At 44.2% G+C, this 14,851-nt stretch overlaps 1 protein-coding gene across 1 annotated transcript in view; it reads right to left on the reverse strand.

Annotated features, from left to right (window-relative positions):
• The window catches only part of SNX25 (sorting nexin 25), a 300,594-nt gene that overhangs the window by 216,159 nt on the left and 69,584 nt on the right, over positions 1 to 14,851 (reverse strand). Inside the window, exon 2 of the mRNA XM_075347132.1 lies at positions 6,365 to 6,449. Coding sequence (XP_075203247.1) covers positions 6,365 to 6,449 — 85 coding nt within the window. The remainder of the gene's footprint in view (positions 1 to 6,364; positions 6,450 to 14,851) is intronic.

Here is a 14,851-nt window from a genome sequence, read left to right on the forward strand (position 1 = left end):
CAGTGTGCACAGACCCTGAAACTTGGTATATATGGATCATGTTCAAGAAACGTAGCTTATTTAGGGATTGGCAGACTCAATATTTCCTCCCCCTCTTTATTTCTATTTTCTTTTCTTCAGTTTTCCCCTTCTACATCACTCGGTTTTATTTTCTTTTGGTCATTTTAACGTTCCTTACCTTAAATAGTAAATGTTAAAGTTTTTCTTAAAATCTAAAACGAATACATTAGGAAATAATTCTTTTGTATACCGTACACGGTGCCTAGTTATTTCATGTAATGTTGCCTATGGTTTCCCAATAATACATCCAACCATAAATGTGAATGTCTCTTGCTATAAGCCGATAGTGCTGTTCTATGGCTGCTCGTCTATTTCACAAGGGGCCCGGCTGTCAATGCTTTTCCTGATGTTTTCACAATCTGAAGGGCTCTCTGCTGTTCTCACAATGAATTCTCTCAGGTGTACCGTAATTGGTAAGAAAATATTTCTGATGCACTGCATCGAGGGACATAAAAAAAAAAAAAAAAAAAAAAGTCTTCATTTTTCCCTATAGTTACAAATCACAAGCTGCTCAAATCAATTGTGTAAGAATCAGGCCATAACAGTGGCTTGAATAGTCTTCTCCTCTCAATGGTTTATAGAACGGCGATGTGCAGAAAGCAGATCAGAAGGGATCTCTTCTGTCCATACATAATGCCACGCAGAAGGCCAGACATCACAGGAAGGGAGTTCGGCCCCTCAAAATGGAAAACTAATTTCTCTTGTTCATATTAATGTACTGACCAAAATATAGTCCTAGATACACATAATCAAACATTACATAGGCTGCTTACATCTGAGTCCTCTAAGGGTCTTATTTCGGAATTATATAAAAAATTACTACCTGCCCATCTGCAAAAAGACATCCATTGATTGTTAAAAGCAAATGGGAACAAGACGTCGGTCCCCTGACGGAAGGCCAGTGGTCTGATATATTGGAACAAGTTCCTAAACTGGCGGTATCGGAGTGCCAAAAGCTGTCTCAAATATATCTCATCCACAGGGTATATAAAACTCCCAGTCTACTATTTAAGATGGGACTCAGACCAAACACACAGTGTGTTAGGTGTGGACAGGATGATGCCCATTTGATGCATGTTATGTGGGAGTGTGGACACATTGGTGATTTCTGGAACCAAACCCTGGGACTTATAGATCAAATATCATATCACAATACAACCGTCGCCCCGCCTGTGCCTGTTGAGTCTGTGGGAAGGAGAAGTGGACCCGGATTCTCCAACAGCTCTGGGAATAGCCCGTATATTCTACCAAGCAAGAAAGCTACTTGCATATCACTGGTTAGACCCTCTACCACCAACATTACCAGAGCTCAAAAACAAATTAAATAACGTCATAAGATTGGAAAGGGGAGTTTATTTAAAAAGAAAAACATTGAAAAAGTTTTACAGCATTTGGCGGCCATGGATGGAGTTGCCGGGCCTACCCTCTAGTGCACTGGTTCGGGATGCAATGCTGGACCGGTTACTGTTGTGCCTGCAGTGATGGCATGTGTGAGGAAGGGAATTAAAACTAGTCTTTTCTGTGGCGAAGTGGACTTTGAATGAAGAGGTGAGAGAGGATTGGAACGGTTTCATTGATGACTGCACGGAGAGGGAGGGGCGGGAGAGTATAGCAATATGATGTGGAGCGACACGGCTGATGGAGGAGGTGTTTGTTAGTCTGAGGCATTATTGCATAATTTAAGTTTTGTTTATTTGTAGAGCCACGAGGTTTGTAGGCTCAAGCTATATAATATAATTATGATTTGAGAACTCTATTACTATATTTACATACATGCAGAGAAAGAACCTGATTTATAAACCACATGTGTTTATCTGTTGTTTATTGTTATCAGTTATATGAAAAGTGAAATACTCTCTGTATCGATCCCTTATGATTTAAAAAAAAAAAAAAATATAGTCCTAGATGGATCTAAATTCACCGACTAATCTATGGACATCCACGGATCGAGGAACAGACAAATAGAATATATGTCTAAGGCAGCATCCTCCTTGCAGGAATAATGGAAGTAACTCCGCTCATTTGTCCCAGGCTATACAAGAAAGCCAACATAGGGCAACAGAAAAATGGAAAACTAAACCTACTGGGACGGATTTATCAATACTAAATTCTGGGACAGTGCAAACTAAAGGGCGCTTTACACGCTGCAACATCGCTAACGATATATCGTCGGGGTCACGTCGTTAGTGACGCACCTCTGGCACAGTTAGTGACATCACAGCATGTGCCACCAAGGAGCGACGATCAACGAGCGCAAAAACGTGAAAAATCGTTGCTCGTTGACACGTCGCTCCTTTTCTTAATATCGTTGCTGCTGCAGGTACGATGTTGTTCGTCGTTCCTGCGGCAGCACACATCGCTATGTGTGACACCGCAGGAATGACAAACATCTCCTTACCTGCGTCCACCGGCAATGAGGAAAGAAAGAGGTGGGCGGCATGTTCTGGCCGCTCATCTCCGCCCCTCCTCTGCTATTGGACGGCTGCCGTGTGATGTCGCCGTGACGCCGCACGAACCGCCCCCTTAGAAAGTTCGACGTCCAGAGCGACGTCGCAGGGAAGGTAAGTACGTGTGAAGGGTGTTAGCGATGTTGAGCGCCACGGGCAGCGATTTGCCCGTGACGCACAACCAACTGGGGCGGGTACGCTCGCTCGTGATATCGGTACCGATATCGCAGCGTGTAAAGTACCCTTTAGTCTTTGAATTTGCCAGTTTTGTCAAAGTTATCCATGCTAATAAATCTCCCCGATTCAATATTGCCTTCGCATTTGTCTTTTATTTTTGTTCCCACATAATTCATTAAAATTATTCTATTTGTCATTTTCTTTTTCTTTTTTTTTTTTTATCATGACGGAGTTTTTTTTTAACAAGTACTAGAATATTTGTTTTCCATGTTGTGCGCAGAGTTTAGCTATTCCAGATGACTCTTTACATGCAACTTTGTCAAGTCACAAAAAATTTGATACGACCCCACAACCCCCGAATTTTATTGTGTCAGATTTTTTTTTTTTAAATTATACCAAGGTTGTAGAAACTGTTCAAGACAAAAAAAAAAAAAAAAGATCAATTCATGAACTGCATTTAATTTTCAACAATTTGGTGCAAAAAAACACCAACTGACTGTCACGCTAGGTACAGGGAAATACCAAGCGCACGGTGAAATGTAAGGGGAGGAAGGAAGTAAATCCTGTGTATAGAGGAGGGGGAGATTGTGACCCCTGACAAATTTCCACTGGCCCCTGGCTCTCCTGATGTGCCCAGATAGATACCGCACCTACGCGCCGAGCAGGATACCTAGACCCAACCTGACCCTGAACTATGCTTTAGGTAATGATCGGGCAGGAAGAGCACTAGTCCCTAGTCCTAAAGAACATACAGGGTAAACCAAAAAGGGGAAAGCAAACAAACTTAAATTTCCAAGAAGACTTTGAGAGAACGACAGCAATAAACAGCAACATGTTTCCAGGAGATTGAAAGCAGACTGCTTGCAATCTGCACAGTATAAAAAACAATCACCAGCAGCAACCCAAGAGGGAAAGCAGGTGTATAAAGACACAGGGAGGGAATAATGATTAGCAGCTGAAAGGTAAAGATATCTGCAGGGTCCTAAAAGAGAAAACATTATCCCTAAAAATAGACTACATAGAACTCCATTATCACAGAAGGAGTGAAATATCAAAAAGCAGTTTGTGCAGCCAAACAACGCAGCAACATTCTGCAGTCGGACACCACAGATTTGTCTGTCACCCGTGACACTAAAGGGTACTTTACACGCTGTGCCATCGCTAACGATATATTGTCGGGGTCACGTCGTTCGTGATTCACATCTGGCGCCAGTAGCGACATCGCAGCGTGTGACACCAAGGAGCGACGATCAACGATCGTAAAATCGGTCAAAAACAGGGGGATCGTTGACACGTCGCTCCTTTCCTTAATATCGTTGCTGCCACAGGTACGATGTTGTTCGTTGTTACTGCGGCATCACACATCGCTATGTGTGACACCGCAGGAACAACGAACATCTCCTTACCTGCGTCCACCTGCAATGCGTAAGGAATGAGGTGGGCGGGATGTTACGTCCCGCTCATCTCCGCCCCTCCGCTTCTATTGGCCGGCTGTTTAGTGACGCCACAGTGACGTCGCTATGACGCCAAACGCACCTCCCCCTTAAAGGAGGGACTGTTCAGCGGTTACAGCGACGTCCTGACCAGGTATGTGCGTGTGACGCTGCCGTAGTGATAATGTTCGCTACAGCAGCGATCACCAAATATCGCAAGAGCGATGGGGGCAGGTGCTATCGCTAGCGATGTTGCAGCGTGTAAAGCACCCTTAAGACAAAAAAGGAAAGAGACTTTAAACAAAAATAAAAAAAAAAAAAACGTAGGTCGGGTATTCTAACTATTTCGTGCCCTACAAGTAAACAAGTAACAATGCCACAGTTTGATATATTTTAAATTTTCTTAATAAATAATTTAAAAAAATATATATCATCATGTCAAAATATATATACACAAATATCAGGAAAGTAGTAAGAACAATAAGCGGGTGTCGGGAGATAGGGCCATGGGGACAATAATACTAGGCAATGGTAATCACATTCAGTATAAAAATTGCTAGACATGAGATGGATACAAACATTGATCGACCATGTGGCTAATCAGTAGATTTGACATAATCAAATGAGAAACATTCATAAATAAAAGTGCATAGATTCCAAGGCATGAATATATATTGCAAATGAACGGATGTGTTATAATTCTTACTTGCTGGTATCACATTACATACTACGAATCAACCTTTAAACCGTGCACTATTTAGTATGAGTATCTTTGCACTGGCACTTCTAGTTATATAAAATATTTGATTATGTCTAATAATTATCCACATGGTGTATTAACTTTTGCAACCATTATGTATTTATCAATTTTTATATTTAATATATGATTTTTATTATTGTCCCTATACCCCTATCTCCCGATATTTTCCCATTGTGCTTACTACATCCCTGGTATTTTTGTACATATATTTTGACATAATGTCCATTTTAAGCCATTTAAAGGGAACCGGTCACCTACTCACCTGCGGGGCGGCCCCATACATTGCGGTCTGCTGGGCGTCGCTGCCCTCCGGTCCGGCGCCTCCTCTATCCTTGTAGTTTCCATCCTCCTTCTTGCTTCGTGTGCGTGACGCATCCTATGTGCTGTAATGCGCAGGTGGGGGAAGGGTCAAAGAACGTGCACGCCTGCGCATTACAGCAGGTCAGAGCAAAGTGCGCATGTGCAGGAGTGCAACGGAGGATACAGAGTGGATGACGTAGGACGCATGATCCACACAAAGCAAGAAGGAAGATGGAGATCGCAAGAATAGAGGAGGTGCTGGACCAGAGAGTTGCATTGCCCATCGGACCGGACCATATCGGACCGCCCCGCAGGGGAGTAGGTGACCGGTTCCTTTAAATAAATATATTTTCTATCAAATTGTGGCATCTTTTCTTGCAAGATATAGAACTGACTTTTTTTTTTTTTTTGCGCACACACACACACTATGATTTCTGGTTTGTATTGGTAATTATATCCCATAATAGTGGCCTTACTTTCTGAAGCCACGTCACTTTTAGGAGATACATCCCAAACAAGCCCTACTGTTTGCTTTAGTGGCCAATTTGATTATTTTTGTTTTCATTCATCTTTTAGTAGTCACAAAAATATATAACAATCCCTATATACATATACCTATATACATATATAGGTCATACATTATATTAACGTGAATGAAGTTAGAACTTTATTTTCTAATATCATAACCTTTAAGTCAAGAGCATTTGATTTATCTAACCACTAGCAATTTTTCCTAGATAGATCCATCAGTAAGGACGCATGTGGCCAGAGTGAATTTTTCTGATTCTGAAAGGTCATTCAATATCTCGTGTAATTATTGGCCAAATTATAATCAAACGACGCAGTGGAAGGCCATAGCTAATCATTAACCATTGCCAGGAGTTTTCTGCAGCTTTCCATCCTGAACGATCCTTTATGAGCGCGCTCCATGCCAGCGCCGTCTAGGACTTGGCAGTAGCAAATCCGATTTCATTTCTTTTTGTCTTCGAGATTTGCACGGCTCTTCTTGCCATTTCATATTATTATCCATGGTGTTCACTGCTGCGGTGACAAATGTCTGTTGCGCACGCTTCGCTATTTCCGACGTGCTATAAAGTGGCTGCGGGGGGTTGTACAGAAGCAATCCAAACTGATTAAACTCTACCGGATAAAGTAAGGCCGGGAAGGACTATCGAGAAGAGGCTTACCTTCCTTCAGAGCTTTATCCATGCTGTGACAGATCACCACCCTCCTGAGCTGGGCCGGCTCATGTAAATTCTCTGAATGGAACATCTGAAACACAAATAATACGTAATATGTAGGTTTATATACGACATATGTTCTGATATCGATATCACAGAGAGGCCATCACTCGCACACCACGCAGGCAGACGTTTGTAGACACAACAAACACAGATCTCCGCACTTAAGATCTAACGGCAAATAAATGAGCCATCCATAAAGAATTAGGTGTAAATTGTGCACGTTTCATTCCAGTAAAAATATAGGATTTTGACTGTAAAATTACTGCCTCCACCGTACAGTGTCATGCGACTACTTGGGAATTAAAAAGGTATTTTTCCACCTCCTCCTTTCCAGCCTTCCTGCTTGCTGGGGAGTGCTATGCTCCTGAATAATGACAGCCAAGACCAGTGGTATTGTTATGCTGCTAGCCCAAACTGTGCGCTCTCCCACTATATTAGGGCTCGTGCGCACATTGCCGAATTTCATGCATTTTCGCTGCGTATTGCACTGCAGCGTAAATGCATGCGACCTGCGTACCCTGCACAATCTATGAAGATTGTGCAGGAGATGTGCGCACGTTGCGTTTGAAAGCGCAGCGATTTGGATGCCAAAATTTTGTTCCAAATCGCTGCGTTCTAAGAAGTAACATGTCACTTATTCCGTGCGCTTTGGATGCAGCTCCCGCTCTGTCTATGGGAGAGGCTGCATCCAGAGCGCATGAAATCGGCTTTTTTTCTGCAGAAACACTGCATTCATTATGCAGTGTTTCTGCAGCGATTTGACGTGCACATGAGCTGTCAAATCCCTGCAGAAATTTCTGCAGGGACACAACGCAACGTGCACATACAGCAGAGGAGCACAGGGGCATGGAAGGCAGCTGGATCCAGAGCAGGACTTCCAAGCTGAATAGCAAAGCGCTTGCAAGAATATGCTCCTTACATAAGAGGCCAACCACCTCTGACAAACTGCAGGAGGTGACTGGCAACCTAAGCAACAAGCAGTAAAAATATAAAATTTAAAAATCCATCTAGGATAATTAATAAATTGCAAAGTTGTCTGTTTTTACAAGCACTTTGCAATTTTAACCATTTATGATGAGAAGACAACCCCCTTAAAAAGGGAATCTGTCAGCAGGTTTTTGCTACTGCATCTGAGTATAATGTAGGCAATGAGATTCTGAAGCAAACCATGTTTTAACTTTAGATTACTGGGTGCAACTGTTCTGACATCAAATAATTGAGTTTAGCAGAGCCGAGAGCTGTCCTGACACATGGAGCTCTCTTTAGAGAATGTTCATTGAGTGTGAGGTGTCAATCACAGCAAGGGGTGTGACAGACTACATGGCACAAGACTTCCTAGTCCTCTTATGATAATCACAGGGTAATAAACCCTTTAGTTTAGGTAAACAATAGCACAGATAAGAGAAGCACTGTTTTTTGTTTTAACCCTTGCAGCATGCTGTGCTCAGCCTAGATTGCAAAATCCTGCTGACAGATTCCCTTTAAGGCTATGTGCGCACAGTGCGTTTTTCACGGTGTTTTTGGCCTCAAAACTGCAGGACTTTGCTTCCCCAGCAAAGTCTATGAGTTTTCATTTTTGCTGTCCGCACACATCTGTTTTTTTTCAGCTGCGTTTTTGTGGTGCCACAAAAACGCAGCATGTCAATTATTCCCGCGTTTTTCACTGCGCTTTTCATCCATTGAGTTCAATGAGATGTTGAAAGACGCAATGAGAAACGCAAATAGCTGCGTTTTGGTGCGTTTCTAAGACCAAAAACGCAGCTATAAACGCAGGAGGTGGGTAGTAAAGTGACGTGTACAGGAAGAGGATTCCTTCTGTCAGTATATACAGAAGCGTGAATCCTCCCGGTACCGTCACCGTCGCTTCCACCTCCCGTCCTGTGCATGTATGCTGCCGTGCGGCGCCATGTACAGGCAGGAGGTGGAAGCGGCTGCGAAAACAAAAGTTAACAGTAGAAAAAAAAAAAAAAAAAGTTATACTCACCTGTCTGCAGACTCCCGGTGCCATGCCCGCTCCCAGATCCTCTCACGGTATCGCCACCCCCGCTCCGGCTATGTGCAGACGGCCGGGAAACCTCCGATGGATGCAAGACCTGGCGATGGATCACCTGATGCAGTCACCTGACGCATCAGGTGATCGTAAGTATCGCGGTGACGCGGGCGCCCGGCCGGTTATCAGCGAATGCGTCAGAAGACTTCATCCCTGATTACCGGCAGCTGCTGCAGCGATCGGACAGGATCAGACTCCCGCCCCATCGCTGCAGGAGCTGCCGGTAATCAGCACATAAGTGAGTATTATTTTTTTTTTGCACCGATGCATCAGCTGATTGTATAACCGGCTTTTATACAATCAGCTGATGTGTGATGTGCTTCAGCCCCTAGAACCTGACATCATCTGATCGCTTTGCCTTCCAGCAAACCGATCAGATGATATTGGATCCGGATTGGACTGCGCAGGACCCTGACCCAGGATTACTGCGGAGGGGGGGGTTCTTTATTTCAATAAAGATGGAGTCACTAATTGTGTTGTGTTTTATTTCTAATAAAAATATTTTTCTGTGTTGTGTTTTTTTTTTATCTTTACTAGAAATTCATGGTGGCCATGTCTAATATTGGCGTGACACCATGAATTTCGGGCTTAGGGCCAGCTATACAGCTAGCCCTAACCCCATTATTACCCGGCAAGCCACCCGGCATCAGGGCAGCTGGAAGAGTTGGATACAGCGCCAGAAGATGGCGCTTCTATGAAAATGCCATTTTCTGGGGTGGCTGCGGGACTGAAATTCACAGCGGGGGTGCCCAGAAAGCATGGGCACCCTGCACTGTGGATTCCAATCCCCAGCTGCCTAGTTGTACCCGGCTGGACTCAAAAATTGGGCGAAGCTCACGTCATTTTTTTTTTTTAAATTATTTCATGAAATTCATGAAATAATTTAAAAAAAAAAGGGCTTCCCTATAATTTTGGTTCCCAGCCGGGTACAAATAGGCAGCTGGGGGTTGGGGGCAGCCCGTACCTGCCTTCTGTACCTGGCTAGCATACAAATATATGGCGAAGCCCACGTCATTTTTTTTTTTGGGGGGGGGGGCAAAGAAATCCTGCATACAGTCCTGGAAGGAGGATGCTGAGCCTTGTAGTTAGACAGCTGCTGTCTGCTCTCCTGCATACACTATTGGATGGAGGATGCTGAGCCTTGTAGTTCTGCAGCTGTCTGCTCTTCTGCATACACTAGTGGAGAATGAAGAACACATTGAAGAAGGAAATGACATCAGACCTTTTTTTTTTGTTCACTGATAAAAAACGCATAAGGACGCAGTGAGCAAAAACGCAGCAAAAAAACGCACCAAATCGCGTCAAAACGAGTGCGTTTTTTGCCGCGTTTTTTCGACGCAGGTGCGTTTTTAGCGGCCAAAAACGCACAAAAACGCAGCGTCAAAAAAACGCAGTGTGCGCAGATAGCCTAACTTGATATTTTATATATCACAATTAACTTGTTTAGGTCATATGATTGTAGCTATTCTTGAAAATTCAACATGGAGAATCTATCAGTTATCATAACATTTCTGTTAGAATAAAAATGTATATTCTCCCAGAAAATAACAATTCTGAGAGATTATTTCCAGCTATTACTCTTGAAAATGTATGAAAGCATTTCCAACCGAGCGTTCTCATAAGTGTAAATCTGGCCACACTCATACCAATAGCTCACGGCTGAGTACTCGTATGGCCATCAGCCATCTCTCCCAATTCCCTTCCACAAGTGGACATTCAGCTAATGTTCATACATTCACAAGAGGGTGGAGCGGAGTAAGATGCTGCTAGATGGCTCTGGCAGGGGCTTAGCTCCTGATGAACAAAATAGTCAGCATTAAAATTCAACCTGCCCAACCCTGATAATCTGTAGGGGTAGAAAAGGAGGCCCTACATACATTAGACTAAAGTTAACTGAACCCATAGTCTAAGTATGGGGGCCTTAACACTGTCCCCGTGTGCATTGTATGTACACACTCAAGTCATAAATTATTGCAACATTATTATTTTATACATACATTCCCAAGAAAAGGAAGAGGAATGGCAAAGAGCAAAGCTAAAGAGAAGGTTACACAGCAAAAACCTGCTGACAGATTCCCTTTTATGCGAGCGCCTTTTGTGTCATCTACTAATTTCAATCTTGCAGAATGAACACTAAGTAATGTATTGAGGCTTTCGCTTTGTGTAAACAGGACTGACTAGAGAAAACTATTAACAATACACAAATGTTCTAATTACGCACTGAAGCAATCAGCCACATAAATAGACGAGCCTGGCAGAGTAATGATTACTGGAACAGGGATGCAAAACTAGAAATAACTGCAACAAAAAAAGCAGAGGAAAATATATCTTGGTTAACTGGGTCTTAGCATAAAAAAGGACACCTAGGTGGCTTCAGCGCCAAACACCACGCCCCTAACATAGGTGTGAGTCGTCAAATAGCTGCTGTGTGACACGTCCCCAACGACCAGCGAGGTCGTTCTGCAGGTCCGTATCGCTGCTGCGTCGTTGGCCAGAGCTTCCTGTTTGACTTTCCAGCGATCCCGGCCAGGTTGGGATTGCTGGTGGGATCGCTAAAAAGTCTCAGTGTGTAAAGGGGCCTTAAGACATCTAGTCTATAGACATTATACATAGAAAGCCTGGTGTGGACAGGGGTAGCTTTCGGAGCTCTGTTGCATTGCTAAATCTAAAAACTGTCAAAACTGCAGCACTGAGTAAACTAAGTAATACATCGCTGGATTCAGGGTCTTTGCTAGTGACCTAGCTAAAAAGGTCTTGGCAATTTTCATTGCCTGCTCAAAATTACACAGTCAACCACATTTCTAAGTATTGTTAGTTAGTACTGCGTCTCTGTCTACATTATGCTGCTGTCAGACTTGGTAGCAAAAACCTGCTAACCGATTATCTTTAATAGCCCATAGACCTACGAGTCTCAAGACATGGGAATAAAAATGAAAGAAGTAGTCTAGGTGGCACACAAAATGCAGTCTGCACCCAAAATCTGCCTTTGGCGCTGTATTTGTGCATCTAGACTCATTTTGCCCCTACTCCGACAAGGAACAAAGCTTCACTGGAAGGGGAAACTGGGGGTGTGTGGCCTAAGATTCAACTCCGCACACCAAAAATATGCCAAATTGTTGGTGACCATTTCTAGCGTGCAGCAAGTCGCTTATTAGGTGGTGTACACTAAACTGTACAGCCTAAAAATACATCAGATTTATCAAACAGCACGAATCACTGATAACTGGCACATTTTAAGACTTTAGGCCACTTTACACGCTAAGACATCGCTAATGCGATGTCGTTTAGGGTCACGGAATTTGTGACGCACATCCGGCCGCATTAGCGATGTCGTTGTGTGTGACACCTATGAGCGATTTCGCATCGTCGCAAACACATTCAAAATCGCTCATCGGTGACATGGGGGTCCATTCTCAAATATCGCTGCTGCAGAGTGTACGATGTAGATCGTCGCTCCTGAGGCAGCACACATCGCTCCGTGTGACGCCGCAGGAACGAGCAACCTCACCTTAACTGCCGCCGCCCGCAATGCGGAAGGAAGGTGGGCGGGATGTTACGTCCTGCTCATCTCCGCCCCTCCGCTTTGATTGGGTGGCCGCTTAGTGACGTCGCTGTGACGCTGCACGGACCGCCCCCTTAGAAAGGAGGCGGTTCGCCGGTCACAGCGACGTCGCAGAGCATATAAGTATGTGTGACGGGTCGGGGCGATGTGCGCCATGGGCAGCGATTTGCCCGTGTCGCACAACCGATGTTGGCGGGTACCCACGCTAGCGATATCGGTACCGATATCGCAGCGTGTAAAGTGGCCTTAAGTTTGTACAGTCTAGTATTCCTAACTCTGCCCCCTTATGACATCAGTTATACCATTCACAAGAGGCACATTGGGGTCACTAAAGCTGTCCCAAATATATGAGAAAATCACTTTCCACTGGTTCTCTCATAATGAAGTTACATGGGCTTATCTGCTCATACACAGGAGGAGATACATTATAATCATTTCTCCCCGCTGCACATTCACTTCTAGAAAAAGCGTCAGAAAACATTAAATAAATAGTGCAAGAGTCAATTTATCAAAAATCTCCCATAAGAGACATTTCATTCAATTCACTGTCAATATTAATCCTTTACTCAGAAATAGCTTTATAAAATTAAAGGAAAAAAAAAAAAAAGAAAATGTCACATTCTAACAAAATCAATCACTGCGATTACCAATTCCATCGATCACATCGGATATGCAGGGCAGATAACAATTAGATTTCAATGTTCCAATGATTGTGTCCTTTTAGGCAAAGTGATTACTGCAGCAATATATTCCTGGCTGGAAGACAGCAAATATAACTACAATGTTTGTTTTTTTATTTCACCGCTGGAGTGGTGCTTTAAATGGGATCACATTTATCCCATGGACTTACATTGGGATTTCCATCCAAATCGCCAAGTGACATGATTCAGATGACATCCCTGAGGGATCCATTCACTATAATGGGGCACCAGAATCACTCAAGACTGACCTAGGTTGTCCTTTTTAGAAGTGCACAAAGCTGTGGTTGACAGCACTTTTATGCGCCACTGAAAAGACACTCACCGCCAGATCATAGCACTACTGAAAAGTCACTCACCGCCGGATCATAGCACCACTGAAAAAAAGACACACACCGCCAGATCATAGCACGCGCCCCCACGCTGAGTGACAGCTGTCTGACTGCAACCAATCACAGCCGCTGGTGGGTTATATCATACAGTACAATAAAATGGTTTAAAAAAAAAAAAACAAACAAAAACAAAAAGCAGAGTGCGGTACCCCCCAATTTTGATACCAGCCAAGATAAAGCAGCACAGCTGCTGGCTGGTATTCTCAGGCTGGGGTGACCTACATTCATTGGGAGCTCCCCCCCCAGCCTAAAAATATCAGCCAGCAGCCGACCGGAATTGCCGCATCCATTAGATGCGACAGTCCTGGGACTTTACCCTGCTCATCCCGATGCCCTGGTGCGGTGGCAAACTGAGTAATATATGGGTTTGATATAGACCTATAATGTCACCTGGCATCAAGCCCAAAGGATTGTGATGTCACGGCGTCTATCAGATACCCGACATCACAACCCAATCAGTAATAAAAAGAATAAATAAATTTGAAAAAAAAACAAAAACACACTCCCCAACACATTCCCTCTTTCACCAATTTATTGGAAAGAAAAAACAAATCCAGGTCCAACGTAATCCAATAAGGGGGTCTCACGACAATCCATACTCACTGTCCCAGTCAGTGAAGAACAGAATGTTCCCCATTGGCTGGGAGAGCAGTGCAGTGACCTGAGCTAACATCAATGGGTCAGCCCAGGTCACTGCAGGGCATGACCAGCGCTGAATTCAGGAGGTTAAATGAGATCATTACCTGCGGTGATGGAAGCCGCTGCATTCCTGACGTCAGCGCTCATCACGGACATCCATTGTCCGCAGTGTTCACAAGCGAATTCTCGAGCGGCCCCTTACGTCACCGCTAGTCACAGTCTCGGGCCGCCCACGAGAGGTGATCTGAGAATGCGGCAGGCATAGAAGTCCGTGACAAACGCTGACGTCAGGAGTGCAGCAGACTTCATCAACGCAGGTAATAAAACTTTACTAAGCTCCTGATGGCAACGCTCATCATCCCTGTGGCTGCCCGCATACCGCAATGCGGGCAGATGCTGACACACTGTGTTCGAGCTGCGGGGCTGGTTTGGGAGCAAGACACAGACTGCACGGGCACCCAACGGAAGTCACACGGAAGTGTTTCCTTGTGGCTTCCAAAGATTTTGTGGACCCATTGACTTGTATTGAGTCATGGTCTGTTATTATGGAACAGAATAGGACATGTTCCATAATAACGGAACAGACATACGGCATCCAATGTGGGTTTGGTTTTTTTTGTAGGATTGGATGCACATGGAAGTACTTCCCTGTGCCATCCCATCCTACAAAAAAGACATTGAAAAGATGGTCCTGTTAGTAGGTCCGCAAAAAAACAGGAACTGAACAGAAAAGACGGAACAGTCGTCTAAACGAGCCCTTACTGGGCTGCTTAGTGTAGTTTTGATAATCTACTGCTGATTAAACAGTGGTTTTATCATTAGAGGATTACTTGGTGTGCTGCCAGGTAGTCCAGCATAGTCATGAGCTCTGTATAAGGCTGGAGTTCCACTTGCGTATGAGTTGCGCGAGTCTCTCATCGCATGACTTCGCACAGCCTGACGCTCTCCGGACACAAGCTTCTCAACTGCATAGAAATACATGCAGCCGACTTGCTCCTGTCAGGTGAGTGCGAGGCCGTGTCGGGTGATACGATGCGAGACTCACGCGACTCATGCGCAAGTGGAACTCCAGCCCAACTGCTAGATTTG

The sequence above is a fragment of the Anomaloglossus baeobatrachus genome, chromosome 1, assembly GCF_048569485.1.
Source record: "Anomaloglossus baeobatrachus isolate aAnoBae1 chromosome 1, aAnoBae1.hap1, whole genome shotgun sequence".
Classification (NCBI taxonomy): domain Eukaryota; kingdom Metazoa; phylum Chordata; class Amphibia; order Anura; family Aromobatidae; genus Anomaloglossus; species Anomaloglossus baeobatrachus.